The 27,674-nt window shown below is 39.6% G+C and overlaps 1 protein-coding gene across 4 annotated transcripts; it reads right to left on the minus strand.

Moving 5' to 3' along the window:
• Positions 1 to 253: 253 nt before the first annotated feature.
• On the minus strand, positions 254 to 20,394 carry gc2 (guanylyl cyclase 2). 4 transcript variants are annotated; one of them, XM_026162577.2, is made up of 25 exons: positions 20,127 to 20,285; positions 18,005 to 18,474; positions 16,317 to 16,445; positions 16,020 to 16,199; positions 15,739 to 15,856; positions 14,893 to 15,194; positions 14,658 to 14,789; positions 14,293 to 14,396; positions 14,033 to 14,151; positions 13,248 to 13,332; positions 12,996 to 13,092; positions 12,747 to 12,869; positions 12,463 to 12,543; positions 11,869 to 12,045; positions 11,597 to 11,753; positions 11,361 to 11,510; positions 10,219 to 10,367; positions 9,938 to 10,101; positions 9,617 to 9,809; positions 9,352 to 9,526; positions 8,720 to 8,818; positions 8,498 to 8,592; positions 8,318 to 8,403; positions 6,389 to 6,489; positions 1,830 to 1,968 (listed from the first exon to the last, which is right to left on the minus strand). In XM_026162577.2, exons 2-24 carry the CDS (start codon positions 18,416 to 18,418, stop codon positions 6,390 to 6,392), a joined length of 3,429 nt encoding a protein of 1,142 aa, XP_026018362.1. In that variant the 5' UTR covers positions 18,419 to 18,474; positions 20,127 to 20,285; the 3' UTR covers positions 1,830 to 1,968; position 6,389. The 4 variants fall into 4 exon arrangements, with proteins under 4 accessions (XP_080148265.1, XP_026018361.1, XP_080148271.1 ...); XM_080292139.1 differs by lacking the exon at positions 6,389 to 6,489 and having other exon boundaries at positions 254 to 1,968; positions 18,005 to 18,160; positions 20,127 to 20,394; XM_026162576.2 differs by lacking the exon at positions 6,389 to 6,489 and having other exon boundaries at positions 254 to 1,968.
• Between the last annotated feature and the right edge of the window lie 7,280 nt (positions 20,395 to 27,674).

The raw sequence follows: 27,674 nt of genomic DNA on the forward strand, positions 1-27,674 counted from the left end.
TTTGTGTGGAAGAACTTGACTGGCCTGCACAGAGTCCTGACCTCAACACCTTTAGGATGAATTAAAGTGGAGACTGTGAGCCAGGAAAACTTCCCATAAACACTCCAAAACCTTGTTTAAAGTCTTCCTAGAAGAGCTGAAGCTGTTACAGGTACAAAGGCTATGATCATAGTAAACCCTGTATTCAGGATGAGGTGTCCCTCGAATTCATATTCCTGTGAAGGCAGACAAATGAATACTTTTGGAAATATAGTGTATGTACCTATTTAGAAGCCATAAAAACTTTATTGGAGTCACTGGGTTATACAAATGTGATAGATAAAAGTCCAGTTAACACTGGTTTTAGATATGACCACAAATTAAACTGTAAACTGAACTTGAACAAACATATGTAACATTTATTTCAGGAAAACTCTGGTAAACAAAGGGAAACAGCTTCAAGATGGAAAATCTCAGAAGAAGAAGTAGTGCATGCCAACATAGTGAACCCTGCATAGATTAAAACTGATCGTAACAACTAAGGCAGTGCTCGACTTAACTAACGTAGACATTTACCTTTAAAAACTACATGCAGCATCATTGCAATCACCACACTCAAAACAATATTTATGCCCAAAATGTTGACTTTAAGCAATTTGAGTATATGTAATTTTTTATTAGAAATGTATAATGTAAAACATTCAATTTAAAATAATCTGGTCAAATGATGTTGGTTCAGTGGTTTACATTCAGTTTCTACCAAGCATATTGTCCATATTAGAAATTACTGTTTATGAGGGCCAATAATCTTTTCTGTGTGTGCTCTAGTAACCGAAGGTAAACCAGATGTTGGAGGTGGGCATTGGTACTGCAATAAGCATTAGTAAAGTTTTACCTCACATTATTTAAGACACCAGTAATTGGTGATTTGAAGGGTAAAATCAGCTAACATGGGCAATATCTTTTTGTAGTTAAGTAATAAAAGCTGCCTCTGAACTCTTTTGTAGGTTATTCTTTTTATAAGCTAATGGTGATAAACATTGGTTGGAGGGGCACCAACACACTACAGAATAACCATTGCTCCTTATCCAGACTTTTAATTTTAGGAGTGTTTCCTTTGTAACATAAGATTAAATTAATAATTTAAAATAATCCAAATCCAAGTGTTTCCTAGGTTTTTTTATTGTAACTTTAATATCTTTGGGTTTTATATTAGCAGTAAAACAAAAAAAGTGTTTTTAAGATTTAACCTTTAACTACCTTTATATGATTTTGGTGGAAAAATTTTTTGGAAAAAAATTGAAAAAAATCAAATAATCTGCCATTGCTGACAATGACTCACTTCCTTTCACTTTTCTAATTACAAGTAGGGACTGCAAGTACCTAAACATAAGTATTTATTCAAATACAAATGCAGGGTTCTCCTCATCTCTTCCTCCTTCAGACAGAAACCAAGGAATGGGATGTTTGGATTAGCTCTGCCCCTCAGCTGCTGACAGACAGCTTCTGCAGATCCCTGCTTTGCTGAGTCTAGACTTGCTGGCCTCTATTCATAGCTCCATATTGGACTACATCTCCTGGCTCAAGCCGCTAATGCACACAGACTTAAACACAATCTGAAATGATACTTTCACTAGCCACATCCTCCTCCTGTCAACTGCCCTCTGTGGAAAATCACCATCAAATTTTAGTGAGGATATAAAGAGTTTCATGTTTTATGTCCCTGGAGGTTCAAGATGGTAATCGTATCCATTTTCTCTATTGCTCTTCCCCACTGGAATAGCGCGGAGGCTGGAGATACTGTCCGGTGTCCAGTTGAGGCAAAGTCATGAGTTACAGGTCATTCAGTGATGCGTCATCATGACGTTGTCGTCGTCTTCTTGCATGTAGAGCTGCGTCACGACACGGACGTGCGAGATTTTTTTCACTGCCTTGTGAAACATTAGCTTCATGTCCTTCGACTGCTTCCTCGGAATGCAAATGCTGGTGCTGAGAGGAAGAGGAGAAGCAATCAAAGGGGGAAGAAAAAGGAAAGATGAACAGAACATTAACGCAAGATGGGAAAAGATTACTTCTTTTAATGTTGGAATTAGCTTCAGCTATGAGTAAATTATTACAAAAAAGATATAAAAGAAAAAATGAAACATTTTGGGGAATACGCTTCTTTAGTTTCTCGCTATGACGACGAAATCACTAACACTCGTATCCATATAAGACCTATAGTCAGGTAGTGATTAGCATAGCTTAGCTTTAGGTCTGGAACCAGAACAAAAACTGTTTTATTAATTAAAACAGCCAAATAGATGACTTTTCGAAAGTTAGGCAAAATTTTCATATCTTTTAATATCTGCATAGCCTAGCAAGTTGTTTAGCTCACTTTAGCTAACCAGATATTAGTTAGCTAAATTGCTAAAGTAGCATTAATCTGACTTTTTAACAGGATGTTGAACAATACCTTTAAAGGTACTTTATGCAATTACCATCTGCAAAATCTAATTACTGTTATGTGTTTAGATGTTTTTGGGTGTGTACTGCTGCTTTTTTTTTAACTTTAACTAGCTACACCTATTTCCTTATTGAGGCTTTGTTATGCTGCCATTTTAAAAAGCAATGTGCTCCTAATGGCTTAGTTTGAATTCTAGAATTACAAACTGGTAATACGTGAAAGCATAGGCCAACCCCAGTTCAACCTGTATCTATATATCTTCAACACAGTAGAAACTTTGAGCATGAAGTTATAGTAACTGTTTCTTCACAGTCTCTTGATGGCTTTAGTTCATTTTGGAAGGTTTGAAACACAGGAATTAACAACAAGTACAATCATGCGAAACAGAAAGTTTTTACAGGACTCTCTGAAATCCTGCGACAAACTAAGTACACTGCTTCCAATGGGAAGTATCAGAGAGCGGAAGTTTCAGTAGTTTGGTGGTCTGGAGTATTCAGGTGCTTGTTAACACAATGTCATAGTCTTCCCAGGAGTCGACACCCCAGCTAATTCACCTCAAGGTCAGATCATGTTCAATGTTCAAAGAAACTGCAAAAAATCCAAGAGCTACATCTCAGACTCTACAGGGCTCGGTTAGTTCAAACTTAAAATTCACGACAGCACAATTAGCAAAAGACTCAACATGTATGGCTTGTTTGGAAGGGTTGCCAGAAGATACCTTTTCTCTAAAAAGAATAGCTTAAGTTTCCAAGTCGAGTAAACCACAAGACTTCTGGAACAATGTCCTTTGAACAGATGAGACCAAATGAGGAAATATTTGGCCATAATGTACAGTGCCATGTCTGGAGAAAACCAAACTCAGCACATCAGCATAAACAAGCTTATACCAACTGTCAAGCACGGTGGTGGAGGGGTGATGATTTGGGCTTGTTTTGCAGCCACAGGACCTGGACAGCTTGCAGTCATTGAGTTGACCATGAACTCCTCTGTATACCAAGGTATTTCAGAGGTGTCAGGAAATCTGTCTGACAAATAAAGTTTGGCCCTATATGGATAATGTAACAGGACAGTGACCACAAGCAAAACATAGATTTCACACAACTGCATAGACTCCTGTGAAAGCTTTCTTTTTCACATGACTGTACATTTAAGAAAAGAAAAAAAGGAAGTAAACATTGGAAATAACATCTATACAGACAAGGTCATAAATACAAACAATTATATAGACATTCGTGGTGTTTCCTCAGTACATAGTCAATTTAGAGGTGCACTAATGAAAATAAAACATCTGTACTGTAGACATGTATGAAGAAGCACCATGACATATCAGATTTCACATTTCAGCCCAGGTCAGTTGGTGTCGGTACATCACCACATTAAACGAAAAGCTTGCTTTGGGAATATTTCCCTCTGATGGGGTAAGAACCTTAAACAGATGAAATTTTAAAAAATTAAGTTTATGATTAGCTCAAACATTTCGAGTGACAACAGTGATGTGGTGAATGGTCCACATGTGACATTTTCATTTTAAAAACTTGTAAAGTAGAAGAACTGAGTTTTGTCAGTGATAAAAAAAGAGGACTTTCTACAGGGAGTGCAGAATTATTAGGCAAGTTGTATTTTTGAGGAATAATTTTATTATTGAACAACAACCATGTTCTCAATGAACCCAAAAAACTCATTAATATCAAAGCTGAATGTTTCTGGAAGTAGTTTTTAGTTTGTTTTTAGTTTTAGCTATTTTAGGGGGATATCTGTGTGTGCAGGTGACTATTACTGTGCATAATTATTAGGCAACTTAACAAAAAACAAATATATACCCATTTCAATTATTTATTTTTACCAGTGACACCAATATAACATCTCCACATTCACAAATATACATTTCTGACATTCAAAAACAAAACAAAAACAAATCAGCGACCAATATAGCCACCTTTCTTTGCAAGGACACTCAAAAGCCTGCCATCCATGGATTCTGTCAGTGTTTTGATCTGTTCACCATCAACATTGCGTGCAGCAGCAACCACAGCCTCCCAGACACTGTTCAGAGAGGTGTACTGTTTTCCCTCCTTGTAAATCTCACATTTGATGATGGACCACAGGTTCTCAATGGGGTTCAGATCAGGTGAACAAGGAGGCCATGTCATTAGTTTTTCTTCTTTTATACCCTTTCTTGCCAGCCACGCTGTGGAGTACTTGGACGCGTGTGATGGAGCATTGTCCTGCATGAAAATCATGTTTTTCTTGAAGGATGCAGACTTCTTCCTGTACCACTGCTTGAAGAAGGTGTCTTCCAGAAACTGGCAGTAGGACTGGGAGTTGAGCTTGACTCCATCCTCAACCCGATGGAGTTTGATGATACCAGCCCAAACCAGTACTCCACCTCCACCTTGCTGGCGTCTGAGTCGGACTGGAGCTCTCTGCCCTTTACCAATCCAGCCACGCGCCCATCCATCTGGCCCATCAAGACTCCCTCTCATTTCATCAGTCCATAAAACCTTAGAAAAATCAGTCTTGAGATATTTCTTGGCCCAGTCTTGACGTTTCAGCTTGTGTGTCTTGTTCAGTGGTGGTCGTCTTTCAGCCTTTCTTACCTTGGCCATGTCTCTGAGTATTGCACACCTTGTGCTTTTGGGCACTCCAGTGATGTTGCAGCTCTGAAATATGGCCAAACTGGTGGCAAGTGGCATCTTGGCAGCTGCACGCTTGACTTTTCTCAGTTCATGGGCAGTTATTTTGCGCCTTGGTTTTTCCACACGCTTCTTGCGACCCTGTTGACTATTTTGAATGAAACGCTTGATTGTTCGATGATCACGCTTGAGAAGCTTTGCAATTTTGAGACTGCTGCATCCCTCTGCAAGATATCTCACTATTTTTGACTTTTCTGAGCCTGTCAAGTCAAAGGAAAGGAAGTTGCCTAATAAATATGCACACCTGATATAGGGTGTTGATGTCATTAGACCACACCCCTTCTCATTACAGAGTTGCACATCACCTAATATGCTTAATTGGTAGTAGGCTTTCGAGCCTATACAGCTTGGAGTAGGACAACATGCATGAAGAGGATGATGTGGACAAAATACTCATTTGCCTAATAATTCTGCACTCCCTGTATTTAATGGACAAAATCCCCACATCTCTCCCTTGAACTGTCTTTAGATATTGCCGTTTTTGTTTGCATTTATTTGTCTCTTGACCGACTTCAAAATCCCACAGGAAATCTTTTGTTTAGTTTAAGCTGCAAGAAACTTCACATCAGATATGAGTAACAGTGTAACGGTAAAATGAATGAACAGAAGAAATTTATTCAAACATTAGATTTCCTAACCACTTTTTCATGTCTGCAGGCTTTTTGTATGATCAATAATTCTCAAGTAATAATGATTGGCATAATAAATAGGCCCCAGTCAGGACTTGACAAATTAGAAATTGGGACCATAAGTTTCTCCTTTTGAAATATGCTGGTTTCAGTGCTAAGGCACAACTTATTTTTGAAAGTTTCATTACTGTTTGGTGGTTTGTTAAAAAGTGTTTGCAGTTACAAGTTGATGAGTTCCATGTAACTATGGGTTGCCAACCCAACTATGGGTAACCAAGGCAATCTGGTAGTGACCAAAGCAATTGCAAGGAGGTTATTGGCAGAACATCATCTTTAGGACCAGCAAGCAAGCTCCAGCAACCGCTCAACAGCTGGTTGGGAAACATATATGTTGGCTCAGGCCTTTTTTTGAAAAAGCTCAAAGAGCTATTGTACCAGATTCCCATTTATATGACAAGCTGCTTCATGCTGTGGCTAAGATTTCTTGTGTAACTTTGAAGGTGTCACATTTAAGACCCAATCAAATGCAAACAAACTGCACTGAGACAGTTCATTCCCCAACATATGTTTGCCCAATGATGAGTAACGTTGCCAACCAAGCCAGTAATGTTATACATTTTTTTTACAATGCATAACATTACCTCAGTTTTTCTTCTTTGCAAGTTGTTCTTGTTGTTGTTTCTCGGCTTTCTGTTTCTTGTACTGGGCTATCTCGGCCATCTGCAGCCCATGGGCCATTTGCCTGTTGAGATGAAGTGAACAGCGTGATGACAGCACACACATACGCACACAGTGTAGTCCTGCAATGGCTTGGCTTTCTCTCCAAAGAACAGATTAGCTGACAGGTGGATTTATAGTAATAGCCACTGCTTAGGTCCACAGCTTTATCCTGTAATGCTGTAAGGCTGAAATCTTGTGCTCAGTGTACAGTTTAAGTGAACAAGGCACACCAAGCCATTACCAACAAACTCACAGCTGTAAATGGGAATAAATGTGAATGTGTAAAAACTTCTATAAAACTACGTACTCCAAAAAGTAAGCGGTTTTTTTTTTCCAAATGTCTGAAATGACCTAAATGTGTTGTAAGTTATAAGTTGTGGTTTTGTTAGTAGCAGTGACACAGTTGCAATATTAATTCTGATGGATACCTGCAGTCAGTGTTTTCTCCTTTTAACTCAACCTTTCATCCAGTTTTTGCATCTAAACTTAACCACCATGGACAGAAAACATTAGTAATTATGTTTGACTTTTCAGATTTGATGAAATGACATTTAAGAGTATGTTTGGAGCAACTCAGTTCCCCTACCTGCTTTTCCAGCCAGAATCTAAACACTGTTCTCAGTTTTTCCTTTTTAAAGAGCTTATTTTGCTTTGTTCGGATGGTTCGGGTTCTCACATTCAAACTTTTAAGAAAGTTGAGGAAGGAATCACAAATAGAAGATGGGCCTGGAATCAAACTAGGAGCTGCTAACAATGAGCCTAAACACATTTTGACTGATCTCACATGATGATAGGACCCTTTAAAATATACGTTTTGAAGTTTTCTCCAGTGAATTATCAGAAATCCGATAAATCATCCCAGGGTACCAGAAGTAATTTCTGTTCTTCCGCATCAGAGACATTAAATTGGTGCCGTTTTGCTGTCGAAATTATGAATTATCCCATGATGATACTCGGAAATGGTTAGAGAAAACAATCTTGGTGGAGTGGGTGCAACCTTTGTCATAATTTGTGTAAGGTTGAAGACATCTGCAAACACATGTAGGATAGGGAAGCCAACACATTTTATTCTTTGCTGTCCATTTTTAAAGAAAGCAGCTTTAAAAATAAATTTCAGCTTCATACTTTTGATAAGTCTGTGGAATTATTTATAATGTAGATGGGCAAGGTTTTTTTTGTTTGTTTGTTTTGGGTATTTTTTGTTTTTGTTTTGCTTTAGCTGTCATTAATAACTACTTGATGTCATTTATTTTGAAAATCTGATATATTTCTGTAAACTTTTCAGAACAAACTAGGAGCTGTTATTTTGAAAAATTCCCTCCAAATTAACTGGTTCCTGTTGTAGTCTTTAAATTAAAATAACAGTAGCTCAAAAGGTCAGGTAGGGTTTGACCTGCACTTCTTACTATTATGGTCATGGCGCATGTCTGTATATGTCTTTATGTAAACTATTTGCTCCCCAACAATTGGACCAATCTTAAAAAAGCTTTACACAAACGTCATCACACACACAGCAATTAATAACTGAAAGGGTTTTTTTTAAGTTTTATTATAAACCTGAATTATTTGGATTTTTCTATATGTTGTGTTTATTTCATCATCCCAAATGCAATGTTACATTCCCTATTTGTGTTTGTTTAATTTTTCACATTCAACAATAACCATCTGTACATAATTTAATGGTCACTAAAATTTCTATCTGTGAGAGAATTTGGCATGATGTGTTGCTGTTTTTACACTAAAACAAGCATGGGAATTGTTTTTAGTGGATGGACCAGTGCAGTACTCTTGAGGGTAAAAAGGAAGAGGCAGAGTAACACAGGAGAAGGAGAAAAGTCACTTATCCCTACCCAGACTTGAGGTCTGGAGGAACAGGCAGGGGTTTGGTAAACCCATCTCTCCCTACGAGCCAGTAGGTCTCCTCTATTCCTTTCCCCTGAGAAAGATATAGAAAGAAACTATAAGAGGCTGTATTTTCACTTCATCTGATCATAATGGTGAAACCCATATTTTGTGTTTAAGGGCTGTACCCGGACTTCTGTCCTTCCTCTCAACTCCAACTTGTAGCCAAGATTTAGTTCATGGAGGACCTTCACTGTACTCTGATGAACATGGATCCTGTAAGCTGTAACAGATAAATGTTTAAAAGATACATTTCCAGGTGAAGAAAGGTGACTTCACAACAAGTCCACGTTCATGTCTGGTTATTTCATCCATCTACTGATTTTTTCGTTTATAGATTAGCAACTTACGCATCCCGCTGGACTCCATACGAGAGGCAGTGGTCACTGTGTCTCCAAACAGACAGTAGCGAGGCATGGTGAGACCCACAACACCTGCTACGCACGAACCTACAACACATACGTACACAGCAGGTCAACTTGACAATTTCTCCTTGTCTAAATGTGTTGAGTTGCTGCCACATGATTGGCTGATTAGATATTTAACCTAATAAACTTGCCAGTGAGTCAGTTAGTACATTTTTTTGTGATGAGTTTATGACTTCAATTTGAAGTCTCACTGAAAATCATATAATTTATGGCTCAGTTTGGACTAAAATAATAATAAAGGAGGGTCCTCTTTTACATATGTCTACCTTGATGACAAGTTGGCAACAGCCAAGAGGTTCAAATTGAGGCTTCAGAGGGAAACTTGTGTGACAGCAAAGTAGCTGTATCCATATTCTAAATGGTTAAAAGTCAATGGCTTTGGGTTTCGGGTAGTTTATCGAATTTTGTGCCAATAAAAATGCTAAAAATCATTGACACATCATATATGCTTACATTTTAAATAACCATGAAGTGTACATTACTTCAAATTACTCTATACTGACAACTGTACAACTAAAAACCCTCCTTCACATATTGCACTAATGCTTTAATACCTGTGTGAAGTCCTATTCGTATCCTCACTGGAACATCAGGCATGTGTCTCATTTTAAAGGTCCCCACAGCACTCAGAATGTCAAGAGCCATGTTGGCTATTTCTGTGGCATGTCGGATGCCGTTAGGAACTGGAACACCTGACGCTACCATGTAAGCATCGCCTATTGTCTCCACCTGGAGGAGATCAGAAATGAATAAGCATCAGTGTCATGTGATGAGATTTAATACCAGAAGCCACAGTACGACTACATAAAAGATTATCACCTTGTAGACATCATGGTTTCCTATGATGGCGTCAAAGAGGGTGTAGAGGTCGTTGAGGAGATCGACCACTTCAATGGGTTCGCTGTTAGCTGAGATGGTGGTGAAGCCAACAATGTCACTGAAATACAGTGACACCTGGTCAAAATATTCTGGTTCAACTGTCCCGCCCACCTTCAAAGCCTCTGCCACAGACCTGGAAAAAAAAAGTGAAAATAAGTGTGATTGTGGCCAGGTAAACAGGAGGAAAGAGCCAGGTATCAAATAACGTGTAAAGGTAACAGCATTATCCTCATCTTTATACCATTGAAAATAATTACTTACGGAGGCAGCATCTGAGTCAAAAGCTTCTCTGTCTTCTGTTTTTCTATCTCCAGCTCCTCTGTCCGCTCTCTGATTAGCTCCTCCAGGTTAGACGAGTACTGCTCCAGCATCCTCAGCATAGAGTCAATGATGTTGGTTTTCTTCCCCTTGTTGATGTTTTTGAACTGGAATGAGAACATCGACATCCTCAAAACCCACCAGAGTTCTCCAAGAAATTATTTCTAATATTATTTCAAACATATTTTCTCAAAATAAAAATGTATATTTTGTAATAGCCCTACCTGGTCAAAGATTTCATCAAAGACCGGCCGCTTGTCTGGCTGTTCATTCCAGCACTGTTTCATCAGCTGGATACATTCCATTGGAGCATAGTCCGGACTGACCACTGGACGGCACAGAGGAGGAGGCTTACACAGCTTCTCTATTATTTCTAAAACACAGAAACACCAGTTAAATGAGGATGCCAGTACTGGTAAGTAAACTGATCCAGAAGGAAACAACTTTGATCAACTTTACACCTCCCCCATTTGGCTAAGAACATATGTGCAGTGATGTATTGAAACATCTGCAAACATACATAGAAATACAGTATATAAGAAAGAAACAGAGCTTGTACAGTTCTAACCAGCCTAAAGGTCAGTATTTGGTATGAACACCTTTATTCTTCAACATAGCCTCAACTTTCTCAGGCAGCCTTCTTGTCATTTCTTTAAGTAGTTTTCAGGAATAGTTTTCCAGATCTCTTGAAGGACATATTAAGCTCTTCTTTTGGATGTTGGCTGCCTTTAGATGATCCCAAAATGCTTCAACAATGTTAAGGTCCAGGCCCTAATGACTAATGACTAAATCCATGACTAAGGGTGCTCCACTGTGCGTTTTTCTATCCAGGTATCATTTTTACTGCACTGACAGTGTGTTTGGGATCATTATCATGCCGGAAAATGAAAATGTTGCCATTTTAATGTTTTCCAGATAGTATTGCATTGTGGTCAAAATCTGAATGTACTTTTCTGCATTCATAATTCCATCAATTTTGACAAGATCTCCAAATCCACTGGCTGAAGTGCAGCAACAAAGAGCCCCTACTGTGTCTTATAGATGACTGTAAACACAATGTGCTCCTCTCTCCTGACCTCATGTCTTTTGAATTTTTTGTACATTCAACCAAAGAAATGGGAACAAACTAAGCTGCTAGTACCCAAGTACCCAAAGATACAATTTAAAACTGGTTCTTTGCTAAGTTGCATGTTATGTTCACAGGTTCACTCTAGATTTCTGCCTGCTGGAACCTTTAAATTGGAGGAATCTTTTCATAGAAGAATCTAATCTTGTCAAGAATTGAAGCTGTCTAATCTCTCTGAGTCTGGACTTGTGCGTTTCTACTAGCTTTGGGAGGTTTATTATTGTGAAGCTATTCTCTTGCCTTTATCAGACAGGTCCAGCATGCAGAATGGAGGCCCTCTCACCACCACCTCCTGCATGATGATGGCGAAGCTGTACACATCACCGGGTAGAGTCCCGTGTAGTCCTGCCTGGCCACTCCTCAGGATCTCTGGAGCAGTCCAAAGTAACTCTTGCACAAAGATGAGGGCATTATTTTAAAAACAGGTTGGTAGTGCTTTTTTCAAGTAACTGTTCCTGTTGCATAGTTTGTCTCACCATCTGCATGTGGCTCAATATAAGGGAACCTCTGAGCCTCTAGGACCTCATTGTAGCCATAATCTGTAACCTTCAGGACAAACCGTCCATCCACCACACAGTTGCGAGACTTTAGACGAGTGTGAGACACTCCACGGTGATGGAGATACTTCATACCCTTAAAAGTATAACATTTTAAAAATCTTTGATTAATCCTGACTGCAGACAAGGATATGTTCCTTGTCTAAAAAAAATACCAAAAAATACTCGTGTTCCTGCTATCTGCCTTTCACCTTAATTAGATCCAGCAACAGAGATGACTTGAACATCCAGTCGAGCTTGACGTCTTCGTTTAGGAGCAGGTCCTCGAGGCTGCCTCTGGAGCAGAACTCAGTCACAATGGCGAATACGCCACAGTCATGAAAAAAGCCAAGGAAAGGGTTGACGTTCTCATGACGCATGTCCTTCATCTGCAGACAGAAACATCTTAATTTTCACGTTTTTGGGCTTATAAGACCAAGGATTACAACAAGAAGAAGGTATAACTGAATCTGTCTCTGCAACAAAACACCATGTCATCAGCTGAGAACCTCATACTCATGTTCATGGTGGCAGTGAGTGCACTGACATTTTTTTCTGGTTCTCGGTAAAAATGTATGACATTATTTAAGTCTTTACTCCATGAAAGCCTACTAAGAGAAATCCCTGAAGCTGGAAACCCAGAAACTACTCTAATGGACGCCAAACCACGACTTTAATCATGTAAACTAAGGTTTTTTCAAAACATGTAATTAAGGATACATGGGAGGTTGTCAGATGTTGTCTTTATGAAAAAAGTAGTTAAACTAAAAAAAATATCTACTTTGTCATGTAACAATATCACGTACCAGTTCAAACACATCACTTGTTTTGGGATTGATGCTGCTAAATGTCCCATAAGGAAGTCTCTTCAGCCACGCCCAGTCCCCCTAGTGGAGAAAAACACCAAACAGCGCAAATACTTAGACATCTTTTTAGGCTTTTAAGCCATGTAAATCAATTTAATTTTAGTATTTTTTGCACATCCATGCTGGACCAATGCTGCATGAGTTACATGGAGCAATCTGTAACTGTTTTATTTCTGTACAGTTTTGAAACTGTTGCACTGCAGCTCATAAATGGATGGCCTTGCCTCAAAAATTACAACGTTGGAGTTTTCGTAGGTGGCTGGCGATTGGGTGGAAATCGTTGAGGCAAGACTGCGTTCAGACGTGCTCTTCATGCCGCTAGTCCTACTGTCATCCAGACTCAGCTTCTACAGAGAGGAAGAAAATTATTTGTCAGTCGGTTTCAACTTTACATCACGCAATATTATCAGTTTGGATAAATACAGGAAAATGTTAAATTAAGAATTCAGAATTCTAAGTAGACGGAGGCTGACCTTGTTGCTAAGCGATGGGTTTATGAATGTGACATCAGCCAGTGTAAGTAAAATCTTGTTGGGACCTCTGACCAGCCGGATCTGATTTATCCGTCGCCTGATGGAAATAAGGGAGGTTGATGAAAGTTAACGCTTGAGGCATGGAGATATCAGAAAAACAGCTACATGATGATAAGTTCTAAAGTTTTTACCTGGAAAGATTTTAATTTATACTAATATTCAATAACATCATGTTTTAAGACATCTTTGTACCTGATGCAGTAAATTAGTGGCACAGCAACAATAAAGGCAGCAATCACCCCAAGGAGCACACTTATGGTTGAGAACAAATCCACTCCTGGAACAGAGAAGAAGAAGTCGAAAAACAAATTTTATCTTAAAAAAATCTGTAATTAGATGCAAACATTTACTAGCTTATATTGTCAAAGCTTTAATTTTAATTGTTAGTTTAAATTCAATTTTGAAGTAGGTATGACACTTCCAACGGTACAAATACTTGTAATGAAATTTTTGAAACAAAACACAAACACTTTCTTGGAACTGCACATATATTTATATATTTGTTTGAAGTGTCATGTATCATTCTTAAATATATCAAATGTACACTGAAACATCCAGAGCACAGAGATCAACGTGACATACTGTGTATAGATGTGTGCTTGGTCCTTGCCAAGCAGCAACTTACAGTTCCTTAAATGGCCACAAAGGGCTGCCTTCATGAGTCAAGCCCCATAGACTCCTCTGTTAAAATGTCCAACCTTACCGCAGAAAAATACAGGTTTTTGCTTCTTTTAGCTAATTTCCTCAACAACTATTTTAAGGGTTAGGATTTTTTTGTGTAACTCAACCGTTTTATTGTTATTTCATTATTTTATAATGGCTTAAAATTATGCCTTTTTAGGAAAGTGTTGAGTTTTAATAGGCTAGTCATTTAAGTCATTGAAACACAGTCTTGAATGTATTGTATTTGTGGTGTTGGTGCCTATAGCTTCACAGCAGTAACCCAATGGACGAAGTCAAAGTTGCTACATCCTCACCTCCTGAGCAGATGACTCCTGGAGTAAACCAGCATGAGGCGTCTTTCTTGGGTCCATAACCTCGAGGGAAATGGATGTCTTTACCCAGGAAGCGGACCATACCAATCTCCATGTCGACCCTGTCATTAGTCAGTTAGATCAGTTGTTAATTTTGAATGGTATCTGCACTAGTACAGCATTTCTCTTGACTTGCCTTCATTCCTTCATTTCCTAGTCAGACACAATAAAACACTAAACATGTAATCTCAGCTCTTAAATACCTGTGTGTTGGCTTCAGCTCCCAAGATATTCCATCTGTGTCCAGTATGAGGTATTCCAGCAGAGCTGCTCCAGACCCATTAGTTGTAATTGGGTGACTGAAGCCCTGCAAAAAAAAAAAGAAAAAAAAAAAAGGGGTACGTCCGTTTATCCTTTGTATAGATCTTTCTCATCTTATCATATAGGCTATTCTATTTTATTAAATAATTTAATACAGAAATGCACTATATTACCTATTGAGAAAAGTAACTTTTTAGAGTTATATTGTACAGTAAACCAGGTTCAGAAACTGAAATAGATGGAAAGCCTACAACAGCAGCAAGGAATTAGGCATAAAAAAAGTAGACCCAGTGCTGTGTCTCATTACCTGGAAGGCCAAGTTTTGGCTCTGTCGTGCCAAATTTCCTCCAGACATCCACTCCCTGGACTCCCGAACCCGATGCACTGCATGAGCCATGAAGATGACAGAGTTGTAGATGGTACCAAACAGAGGCGATACCTACAGCACACACAGAGATGTCAACTTCAGCTGCTTTGCTTATGGCAATGTCTTCAATAGAAAGACAATGCTTAATGTATTAAAATCTCTTTCCGTGCATCACCTGCTGGGGTTTCAACGTACTCGCCACCTCTCCTCTTTCCATGGCCTCTCTATAAGCCTCGTAGAACGACACCCGGGGTGAGTCGATGGTGACGGTCAGCACGGCATCATAGGCCCGCAGCAGTTTGTTGTTTCTCTTCAGAGCTGGGTAGGTCACATTATGGTAGGGCAGACTGTAGAGCAGTGTGTCATAAGGAAGAAACACTAGAGAGCCATCAATCATCTGCATATCGTAGGCCGTCTCCAGTAGAAGCCTCTGGGCTGTGCCACCAATCAGAACCGAGTGCATGCAGAGGATCACAACTGGGACGAGAAATGAGACTGAACATCAAGATCTGACATGTTTCATCATTGACTGACATTGTCTTTATGTGAAAAAAAGTAAATGTTTTTCTACTGATTGACAAATTGTTAGCCAATATGCATTTCCTTCCTTTATAATCAAAATGAGCTCAATTATCAAAATTTCATATTGTACTCAGTCTGATATGACACTAGCAACTGAGTCCTTAAATAATCAGGAAAATGTTTACTAAGGTTGTAGCACAAGCAAGTTGAAAACTGTTTTCCTGCAGACCATAAAAAACTGGAAGTTTTTATGCAACCACAAGGGTTGCATAAGAAATTTAGGTTTAAGGTACTTCCTACTAACTCGATTGCGTAAACCCTCATTTAGATTTCGCTAATCCACTAGTTTGCAAATGTCTACTCAGGTGCAAGTGACATAAATTTCATCATCAGATGGTCAGGGTCAATGAAGATGATAACAGAAATGACTACTTGACCATCGAATATCCAGTTGAGCGCAAGTGAGTTGAGACTTAAATGAATATAAATGAATACTGACCTCGTATTTCACTCATCTTGCGGACCTTGGTGAGAGCTCGTCTGATGCCGTGAGGTGTGTTCTCCATAAAAGTGACCAGTCTGACCGGCATGCCGTGGCTCCTCAAGGCGTCAGCCACCTGGACATGATAGAGAAACATGGCCTAGACAAAACTTCAAAGACTGATAGTCTTGGCTTTATGATCAGGTATTTGATGTTGTAACTCTTCTAGGTATCTAGGCAGCATTCAGAAACCTGTGGCTGTTTTTGGAGTCCAAATGTGAAAACAAAGGTTTTCAAACCTTGGTTGCTGTTTCCATCCAGATGTCCTCAGAGGAAGAGATGATGCCAATGTGAGCCCACCTGAAGTAGCTCATGACACTAAGTAGGACCCAGGTAGGTCTTGCCATCGAGCGAGCAAAAGTCGGATGGCTGCGAACATCATCCAACTCATAGCCAACACATCCCCAAGGAAACAGTGCCTGGAAGATTACAGTAGACAAGAAAAAGGGTTTGTAACGAGACCAAATCACAGCAAAATATGATTAGTTTTTCTTCCTGATGTGTTAAAGATGCGTAGTAGACACATTCCAGCTTACTTTATTCCAGCCTTTGCTCAGCATTGAAGCAGCATCACAGTAGCCTGGGTTGGCTGGGCCAATGTAGCCTGAAGCTTTGGTGTGGAAACCCACAAATGCCTCCAGTGCCCTGGATGTCTCACATGGCTCCTGAAAAAAATGTCCAATAATCCAAAAATTAATACTGAAACAAACCAGCCAGAAAAAAAACAAGGTAAATTAACTTGAAACAGCCATGCATCAATTTTCTTTCATGCAGTGTAGAGCAGCTAAATTATATTTGCAAGGATATAGGTTTGTTCAAGATTTCCAGTGTTAAAGCTACTCAACAGCATAGCACATGCAAAGTTAAATTATAGTGGCATACTGTTTAAATGATGAGCAATTTCTTTAATATAAGGTGTTCTTTGCCTCTGCATACTTTCTGAATGCTTGTTCCTGTTTTGGTTTTTTTTGTTTATTTGGCTTAATTTATAGATTAATGTTGCTAGCTAAATAAGCTAACTTTGGTTGTCTAACAAACAGTGTTGGGAAGGTTACTTTTAAAATATATTCCACCACAGATTACAGAGTAAATGCCCCAAAATGTATTTTGTAACATATTCCGTTACGTTACTCAATGACAGTAATGTATTCTGAATACTTTGGATTACTTAATATATTGTCATGCTTTTTTACAACTACATGAATGTACTATTGCTGTGTGATTTATTACGATTACTGAAGGTTACTCGCCATACTACATTTTTAAATATTAATATAAAATGAGCAACAGTTGGGTGGACATTAGGCTGCACTTTTTGCAGCGATCTTGTATAGAAAACTGTTCTGCGCGTATATAAAACAGGTCCGCGGCTCTGAACCGTAGTAAAGGGACCTCTGGCTAATACGTTGGTTCTGTGTCGGGCTTGTAGCCAAAACTAGCTTTACTTTGTTGTCTGGGTCAACTTTGCTAGCGAGAGACAGAGAGAGGCTTTGAAAGGCTGCTCCAACGAAAAGTATTGTTTCGGAGGAAAACACGAACACGGTGTACAGTCGAGTCTTAATAGCTTACTTACAACTGAGCTCGTCAGGCTCTCTTTTTGGCTGCAGTGGTTATTATTATATTTACATGCTTCCAGCTCCTGTTTCTTCTCAGTGACAGCTCGTACTTTTCCAATCTCCTTTTTCTCCCTCCTCGCGCTCACAGACACATAACAGGTATGGCAGTCCACTCTCCCTGCAGCACGGACTACACTGCCCATGAGGCTACATTCTTTACAGCGATACCTGTAACACTCTGCCTACTGCCTTCATATTAAACACTTCATATTCTTCACATCATTATGAGACGCAAGATTGAGACACAGGCATTAGAGCCTCTTAATGTGCGTTTTGTTTGGGTTTCCATCGGCGTGGAATTACCAAAAATAGAGAGACCATAGCCTAACATATGAAACAGGAAAAGACCGCCGTGTAATCCCTTTATTTCAAAAAAGTAACTGTATTCTGAATACCACCTTTTTAAACAGTAACTGTAACGGAATACAGTTACTCATATTTTGTATTTTAAATATGTAACAGCGGTACATGTATTCCGTTACTCCCCAACACTGCTAACAAAGCTTTCCTTGCTGAGTAGCCCATAATCTTAATGTACTTGGTTCATGTATATCAGCAAATATAATGCTAGTAGTGAATCATGTGTGGAGCTTCGGTCAGTTGTGTACCTGCAGCACTGCATACTCAAATGTTACAGCATAGGACAGTGAGGCATCCTTGTTGATGCGATTGACAGCGAGCTGTGCTGCCACACTGGGAAGGGCCTTGGCAAAGAGAGGGTCACATCCCCAGGGCCCCACCACTCCAACCCGAAACCAAGCTGCCTGGGTTGGACAGGGCAGTAAGCACAAGGAGGCCAGGAGGATGAAGAGGAACCTCAACAAGCCACAAAAGGAAAGGGGTGTGAGGGAAGGAGGAAGATTTGGAGCGCAGCAACATGGATTTAAGGAGGAAGGAGGATGAGCTGAGGGAGATGACTTAATTATAAAAGCAGAGTAGGAAAGGCAGAAATCAGGAGATGATTCTGGTGTCTTCTTCCATGTCTGAGGTAAGGAGGTGAAGGCACGGCGTTGCTGTCGCATCTCAAGGCTCACAGGAAGGTTGGTGAGGAAAGTCTGAAAGTGAAAGTGTTGCTTCCCTAAAATTTAGATGAGTGAAAGAAAGAAAAGCCTGTCATTTGAGCTCCTTTCCTCAAAAACATTCAGCAAGCACCAGGGAAATGTTATACAGTGTTTCCATCTAGATTGTCTTTTGTAGAGGTTTGAGGATATTTGACTCCAAGTCTCATCAAGTTTAGTTCTGACTTAGAGGAAATTGATGCTTTTGTGGGACAATAATGAGACTTTTTTTTTTTACTCTTCTCCACTCAGCTGTAACCTAAATAATTTTGTCTTGCTTGAGAAATGGTGACATAACTTATAAATCTTTTAAATGTAAGTTAATTTAATAAATTTGAGAAAACATTAAAAATAAAGAAAAGTATTAGATTGAATTACCAAGAAAGCAACGGTTCAGTCACAAAGACAACGGTCTTTTTCTGAATATCACTTGAACCTAATGAGCTGAGGAAGTCTGAGCTTGTAGTTTTGTGTATAGTTTCACTTTAAATGATCCCATCCTCAGTGTTTTAAACTTGCGTGCCTGTTTTCCTCCCTGCAGACCACTAATTAGTTTCAATTGTTTATTGTTTCTGAGCTAGTTCTCTTCGTATTCCTGTTCAGTCCTTCTGGTTTCTTTGTGAAGCCCGTGTCCTTCTCTCTGCGCTTTGGTTTGTTTTTTCTTCTTGGATTATTCATTTCATCCATCCATCAAACCTTACATCTGCAGGTGTTTAATTCAGAACATTATATTAATTGTTTTCTTTTTCTTTCTTTTAAAGACGAATTAAATAGGGTAAGAAAACTCTTTGCATTATATCCTCAAATACTTGAGGGAAAAAAAGATGTCTAAAAACTGCTTAAAGCTAAGTTTAATTAATTTGTAATTAACAAGCCTTTGTAAAAAAAAATTGCCAGAGGGATTCCAGAGTCCGTGTTTTACAGTGTAACTACAAAAACTGAACATGCAATCAAGGATGTCCAGATGTTCACACATGTGGACATGGTTTGCAGGCGGTGGTAATGATCGTTTTGGGTACTTACAGCTACTGCATTTGTAAATTTACTGGATGCTACTTTATCCTTACAGATTTCTTCGGGGAGTTTATTCTGTACTATTTGTCCATGATATGCGATTTTATTGACTTTGTTTTCTACACACCAGTGACATCTTAAAATATAATGCATTCTTACTGATTTTAAAGAAGAAGATACCTGCCAGCAAATTTCTCTTCAACCAGGTTAGTTAGTAAAAACTCCAGTAACAGATATTTGAGTTTTAATGTAACTATACCTGAAAGCATGTCAACAGTTTATCAGCTGGGTACAACAGGATTATCTGGTGTGACCTTGTACTGTTTCATAATCCTCGTGTAAAATTATTATCAGTGCTATGAACACAAAAAGATAAATCCAAGTGGCCTGGCTCTCAAATATCTCATATTTCATAGCGTTATAACAGGATTTTAGTACTCAGATTTTGCAGATTCTCGGTGTGTGAATTTTACACGTTTATACTTGTGCTTGAGACGTTTTAAAGAAGCAGTGGATTTCATCCGATTTTTGCAACTTTACTCTTACTCAGCTGCGGCTAATTCATTTTTCATGTCTATCTAATTTTATTTGCAGTATTTAACTATGACAAGGTGTTCCTTGTTATGCCTGTCATTGTTTTTATTTTCAGGTTACTTACCATGCTTTGGTGAGAGGGACGAGAGGCAAATCTTCTGCACCAAACTGCCACATTTACGACTTGTTCCATCTTCTCGTTTTGTTTACATCCTGGAATTTAGTCCGTAAAGTTGTCTAGTATTGCTGCATTATGAAGAGTCATACATTTAAGTCAGCTAGTGAGTCTGCAGAAGCTTGTGCATTTGTGTGTATCAGATGACCTGGAATAAGTGTGTGTGTGTGTGTGTGTGTGTGTGTGTGTGTGTGTGTGTGTGTGTGTGTGTGTGTGTGTGTGTGTGTGTGTGTGTGAGACCTGGCCGGCTTGTCAGATTATATCAAATCCAATCAGGACCTTTTGGAGCGGTAAGCAGCACTGACTGAGAAGGGGAAGTGAAAACCATGTCCATTATCATCGCTGGGCTTTAATCATATTTTCATATGTGTTAGTTGTAGAACAAGAACAAATTAAGCTCGTTGTATTGACAACATAATTTAATTTATCTCAGTGTAGTTTTTGTATCTTCACACACATGTGAGTTTTACTGACATCCTATACTCGATGCTGGCCCACCATTTGCAGTTTACACATTGATGTTTGAACGAGAGGGCCTCATCCGTATCTTTACAGACCCTGCTTTGCACTGGTGTGCAGCCATGTTGGAGTGTTGGAACAAGGGGTCTTCCCCGAACTGCATGAAATTGTCCAAATGTCTTGGTATGCTGAAGCGTTAAGAATTTCTTTCTCTGGAACTAAGGGGGCCGAGTCCAACTCCTGAACACAGCCCCACATCATAATCCGCCTTCCCTAAAACTTTACACTTGGCATAATAAATCAGAGAAGTACCGTCTCCTGGCAACCACCAAACTCAGTCTCATCAATCAGATTGCCAGATAGAGAAGCATGATTCGCCAGTCCAGAGAACATGTTTCCACTGCTCTAGTGGCTGGTGGAGGTGTGCTTTACTCCACTGCATCCAACATTTTGCATTGTTGCTGATGTAAGCCTGGTATACATGGAAACTAATTCCATGAAGGTTTCTACACACTGTTCTTGAGCTAATGTGAAGGCCACATGAAGTTTAGAGGTCTGTAGCAACTGACTCTGTAGAAATTTGGCGACCTCTGTGCACTATGCGCCTCAGTATCTGCTAACCCAGCTCTGTTCTATTACCACTAACAGCTGTCTGTGAAATGTTTAGTCTTATTGCACAGGAATTCACTGGAACAGGAAGTCACTGAGCTCCTGAGAGCGACCCATTCTTCTTGTAGAAGCAGTCTGCATGCCTAGGTGATGGATTTTATAGACATGTGAACATGGAAGTGATTGGAACACCTGAATTCAATGATTTGAATGAGTGAGTGAATACTTTTGGCAGTATAGTGTATATATACACTCTCACTGATTAACTATGGTTAACTATTCCTTAGAAAGATACACCACAACTAGATGTTTTTAGTTTGTGGCATATTTCTGGCTAGATGTTTGACCGGTCATCTTGACAGAATTGGTAGAGGGCTGTAGAAACCACAATTTTGTAAGTAGGGGAACTCACATTTATTTGCACCCTTTCGCATACAAAACACATAATATTCTTTGAAACTGTCCCACTAACTGAGGTGAGTGTTTCCACAGATATTAAAGCCTGAATAAGTCCCTGGAATCTTTTCAGGCATCTACACCTCTTGCTGCCACTTAAAGCTCTAAACGGAAGCAACAACAGGTAGGTAGCCTTGTTCTTTAAAACATGAGAACGTGATGTAGTAAAAATTCATAAACCCTGGTTGGACATGAGGGGAGGTCTGACACTTTTCTGCCATCATTAGAGGAGATAGCTGTGAGGAATGCAGCAGCATACAGTCAGTCATAAACTCCGAGGAATCCTTTAGTTTATACAATGTATGCACACATGATATTCAGCAGTGAGGCACTTTTACTGCTGACTACAGATGTGATACATTTAGCTCCTCTACTAATGCTTTTTGAACACCCACACTCTAAACTCTAAGCCTTCCCAATTATTTCTGAACCATAAACAACATGTTGTTAAACTTATTTTGAGTTTTTAGCTTTATATCCACAGCTTCTCTTGGAAGAAACCACAAAAAACTCTGTTTTTATTCCTTTTACTCCAGACTTTATATGCTGTACTTAGCTCCAGGGTAAGTTGCTCATATGGAAGCTAGGGGGCAGCACAGCACAGAAGCAACTGCAACATGCACTTCAATAAGTTCTGTGGTGGAGCCTTCAAGGGAACAGTGGTGCTAAGATGAAGCAGATTTTTAGCTTTCACTGAGTCCCCCTGCTTCAGGGGAAGTGACAAAATTTATTATCCAACATGGCTGCACATCTCTGCAGAGTAAATGTCATTGTTCAGAGGTTTTAATCTGATAATGAGTTGATTATCCCTGTTTTTCCATGATCACTCTTTCTTTGGAGCTTGCCAGATTTATATAAAATATTTTGAAAAGTTTCTCCTCAAAAGGTCCAAAGCAAATTAAATCAACACAAAAAAAGACAAAGTAAAAATATGGTTGTGTTTTGTTCCTGATTTGAGGCTTAAAAACACATATGTGTGCTTTAGGGTTCTGAACATTCAGCCAAAGACTATTGTAACAACTGTTTGCATAATAAAGTTACAGCACTCTGTCATAATCACTCGCTCTCTGAACCTGGAGACCAAGACAAGTCAGTCCAGATGTGAAGTTCCCATCAGCCAGATGAACCCTCTGACCCCAGCTCTCGTTTAAACAAGTGCTGCTGTAATGCCCCATAAAAACTTTTGTTATTTTTTTAAAATGCTGACAGAACAAAAACAATATCTGAGAAAACTCTTTCTGCTACTTGGCTCAGTCATCTTGGACATGGTTTAGTTGTCATTGCAAAACCCAAATATGGAAGGAATTGCTGCTGGATACGAAATGTTTCAGAGCTCCAGGGGAAATCTAGTGAAAAGGACATTGGGAGTTTTCATTTTTCTGCCATAGAGTTCTCATTTTCACGTTTAGTAACATTTAAAAACGAGAACACTACATAGGCCTGCCTACTGAGCACTAGCTCATGATAGCTCAGAATCCATCCATCCATCCATTCGCTTCCGTTTATCCTTTTCAGGGTCGCGGGGGGTGCTGGAGCCTATCCCAGCTGTCATAGGGCGAAAGGCAGGGTACACCCTGGACAGGTCGCCAGTCTGTCGCAGGGCCAACACATAGGGACAGACAACCATTCACACTCACATTCACTCGCACATTCACTCAGCTCAGAATATAAACCACAAACATGTTCAGCTTATAAGTTCCTTTTGATTTCGTGTGTTTTACCCCAAAGCAAAAATATTTACTTTCATATAATTTAACACTGAAATGTAAGTAATTCAACCTTACCTACACTCACTGGTCACTTTGTTAGGTACACCTGTTAGCACAAACGTCTATTCAATCACATGGCAAAAACTCAGTAGACATTCTGAAGATGACCTGTTGAAGTTCAAGCTGAACATCAGAATGAAGAATAAATTTGACAACTATACCATTTTGAAAGTGGCGTGGTAGTATGCGACAGATGGGCTGATCTCCTGTGAGTTTCCAATGCAACATCTCAAAAAGAGAAAATATCCAGTGAGTGTCAGTTCTCTGAGGAATATCCCTTGTTGATGCCGGAGGTCAGAGGAGAGCGCAGACTGCGCAGACATTAACACAAATAACCACTCATTACAACAAAGGTATGCAGAAGAGCATCTCTGACGAGAAGCAAATAGGCTACAGCAGCAGAAGACCACACAGGACCCCTCCTGTTAGCTAAGAACAGGAAACTGAGGCTACAATTCACATGGGCTCACTAAAATTGAACAATACTAGATATTGCCTGGCCTAATGAGTCTCGGTTTTTCTGCTGTGATGTTCAGATAGCAGAGTCAGCATGGCTCCATCCTGCCTTATATAAACCATTCTAATAAAGTGTCCTGAGTGTAAATGTTTAGAATAATAAAAGTGCCTCATTTTAAGCCATTAACCATCTGTGATGCTCAGATGACAAGCTGTTAGTTAACAATTGTGCCAATAAACTAAATCAAAATGTGACTATTACACTTATGTAAAGAACTTGCAAAATAGCAAAAGTTTGTTTTTTCACTTTTTTTTTTTCAATTTTAATTTCAAAATATCAGATCACAACCTCACTTTTGATTAACTTCCTTACAGAGCAACAATAAGTTATTTCCTTTCAAGAAGTCATTAGGTCATTGACCTAAAAATATAGAACTAGAATCTCTGTGAGATGTAATACAGGCTTTCCAACTAGCTTAACTGTTTTCACTATAGGGGGCTGTGTCTCCCATAGAGTTCATTTTGCGTTTACTGATGCAAGTCTACAGCAGAGTTCAGCCACAGGTGACTCTACCTTCCAAGTAATCACCTTATGTGCAGGTGTTGACAGTCTCTCCCATAAGCAACTCTTTGAATTGATCATGAGCTCCTTTTGTGAATGGCACTTATCTTTATGAAATGACCACTTAGCATCCACTGATGGAGGGCCCCTTCATTCTCAAGACTGACCGGCACCACTGCGTGTAGGAGGCGGAGGGATTTGGTGGACAGGAGGGGGTTCAACGAGGCCTCAAGCGGGACAAAACAAGTCTTCACATTCCATCAGTGGTGACAGCAGCTGTATACAGGCCTCTCAGGTGACATAACTCTGCGTCTCAAGGCCATGTTGCACATAAGTGGCCATGATTAGACAGCTGAAGTAGATGGGATTTTAAAACAACTATTGTGGACTCATTGTCACAGTTGGGGACTAATTGGTTAGTTTGAGGTATAAAGTCTTCCTAGCTAAGCTTAAACAAAACACACACAAAAATGTGGCATTGGCCCATTGACCCACACCAACACCCACCATATGAGTTTCTGTAATTAAACAAATGAGCAGATACTTCTTGGACACCTTGTTAGTACAATTAACTCCATCCATCTACCCACGAATCTGTCCATCCATCCTCTTAAACACTTATCATATCCCAACTATCATAAACCAAAAGGCAGGGTGACCACATAGTAAGGCCCTAGTCACATAGGCCCAGAGATTGGTCAGTTTTTAAATCACATATTATCTGTGATTAACCACATTTTTAAAAAGCCAAGTTTAGTTTCACTAATCACACCTGATTACTGCCACACCTGTTGAATCAAGAAATCACCAAGGCAGAACCGGTCTGATAAAAATGAGGCGACCTAAAAGATCTCAATCACTCATTCAGGAGTGAAAAAAGAACCCAAAACACCTTCTAAAGAACCGAAGTCCTCGCTTGCCTCAGTCAAGGTCAGAGTTTGTGATTTAGCAATAAGAAAGAGACTGGACAAAAATGGCATGGAGTAGGATAGATTCACAGTTTAAGTTGTCATAGAAAAGTATACAGGTAAGAAATAAACCACCTTGGGGTGGGGGTAACACCCAGGGTTATCCTCGATGTCCAACCTCAATAAGACAAAATCCACCTTCTTAGTTCAGGCCCACTGGACTCTTCCAACGCTGATGCCTAAAACATTGTGTTTCAACATCTCTGTTAACATCTAGCCAAATACAGTTGGATGTGTGTTAAATACAGTAGATATATCTTTCCAAGCAAACAGTTTTAAAGGATATTTACCCCAGGATAATAGGTCTATATTCCTTGGCAATATCACACCCTGTTAATGTTGCTGCAAGCTAGCATACTTTGTGAATACCTCCACACTGTTACTCAACATTTCCTGCACTTGCAGGGCATAGCCTAACATGAAAAGTACTATCTGATGGCTTGAGTTAAAAACAATATCTTTTCCACCAGGCATTATTGGTATTCACCAACCAGTTGAAGAGTTGTTGCTAGAGGTTTCTGGAGGTTGCTGGCTGTTGCTAGGTTGCAAAAAAGATATACAAGGCTGCACCAAAAGCCACCTTTAGGCGTTAGCAGATTGGCACAATCACCCAAGTTTGCATGATGATTTGTCTACAAAGAGGGAGACCCTTCACCTTCAAAGTCAAAATCACACATTTGTGAAATATGTTGATTGCAGAGGGAAGTCACAGCTTTTACTCTGAAGGCAAATGGACGTTTGTCATGGATCGTCAATGACCACCCTGGAGTGCTGTACTCTCCACAATCACCAGGGCGGCGTCTGTGTTCCTGTGGTTCACCAGACCTCCACCCACACCACACCTGCGGCTCATCAGCAGCTGATGAAGCTAAACAGGATTTAAGGTCTTGTTGGAGTGCTGTTCCTCGCTGGAGTGTTATACTTACCTGTGTTAGTTACCCCTGCGCTTTCACTTGTGTATTTTCCCATGGTCCTTTGTGCTCTATTAACGCCTTTCTCCATCTCCTTGTTTACACCTCCCTGGACCTGACCTGAAAGAGTGTGAGTGAGTGTGGTCATGGTGTTGGATTGGACTGCCCCGGACCTTCCCCTGGACCCCCTTTTCCCTATCACTGTATATATGTACATAATATCACTGGTGTGTAAATAAACCTCTGTCTGAGTGCACAGTTGGAGTCCTGCTTTTGAGTCTAGCCTCAGCATCCTTGACAATGTTGTTGCTGGTTCCTGGCTCCTGAGGTGTAAGCAGAAGCTCCATGATCCTCCTGAGCAAGAAGTTTGAGAATCCAGGGCAGCAGTTCTTATGCATTCGAATAAATGTGGTTTGAATGGCTGGTACCTGCAGCAACTGGTTAAATAAGTGAACTTCAATGTGAAGCTTGAAATGTGCATACAGTCGACCACCGCCTATTCACAGCTTCACCTATTCACAGATTTTTTCAGAGCATATCTAACATTATTCACAAATTATTTGCATTTCATTTTCTCTACTAAATACACTGTTTATGATAAAAACTGATTTACTCATTTTGAAATATTAATTTAAATATAACAAAATATAAATACAATTTTTTTTCCTTGAAAATGTAAATCATCTGAAAGTCATATTTGTTTCATCTGTATTACAGGCAGTGAGTAAAACAGTCATTTCTAGCCACAGATGGACATTTGTACTGTGATTAAACTAAAAAGCAGATGTTCAAGAACAAGATTCATTACTGTTTCATTACTTTGGTTTAAAGGCACTCAGTCTTACATTAGCTTGTGTTGAAATGCCATTCAGTGCTTTTCTTTTCTGCTTCTTCCTTTTTTTTTGCTTGTCTGCCTTCAGTCAGTTGAAAAATGTGACTTATCTGATGCAGGCTGCAATTTGAACACACATCAAGGGAGGAATGATGACAGCAGGTCAGAAAAATCAGAGGGACTAAAGGAGGACTCTGCCACCCAGTAAAAAACGCACATCACAGCGTCACGCTCTGCGACACAGAACTTCAGAGACTCCCCTCTTTCTTGAAGGATGTGTTTGATAAGCCCATAAGCGGCATGATTCACCCTCCCACTCCTCTCTGTCTTCCACCTCAGCCTGTTTATCCTGAAGAGACAGCCAGAGGCCTAACAACTTAATTACCTCGCTGGAAGAGGTCACGTTTATTAGTGGTAAACTCCCCAAACTAGCAACCAACCACATCCTTAGGGATTAACCCAAATTTGAGTTGTT

This window comes from Astatotilapia calliptera, chromosome 3 (genome assembly GCF_964374335.1).
Source record: "Astatotilapia calliptera chromosome 3, fAstCal68.1, whole genome shotgun sequence".
Classification (NCBI taxonomy): Eukaryota; Metazoa; Chordata; class Actinopteri; order Cichliformes; family Cichlidae; genus Astatotilapia; species Astatotilapia calliptera.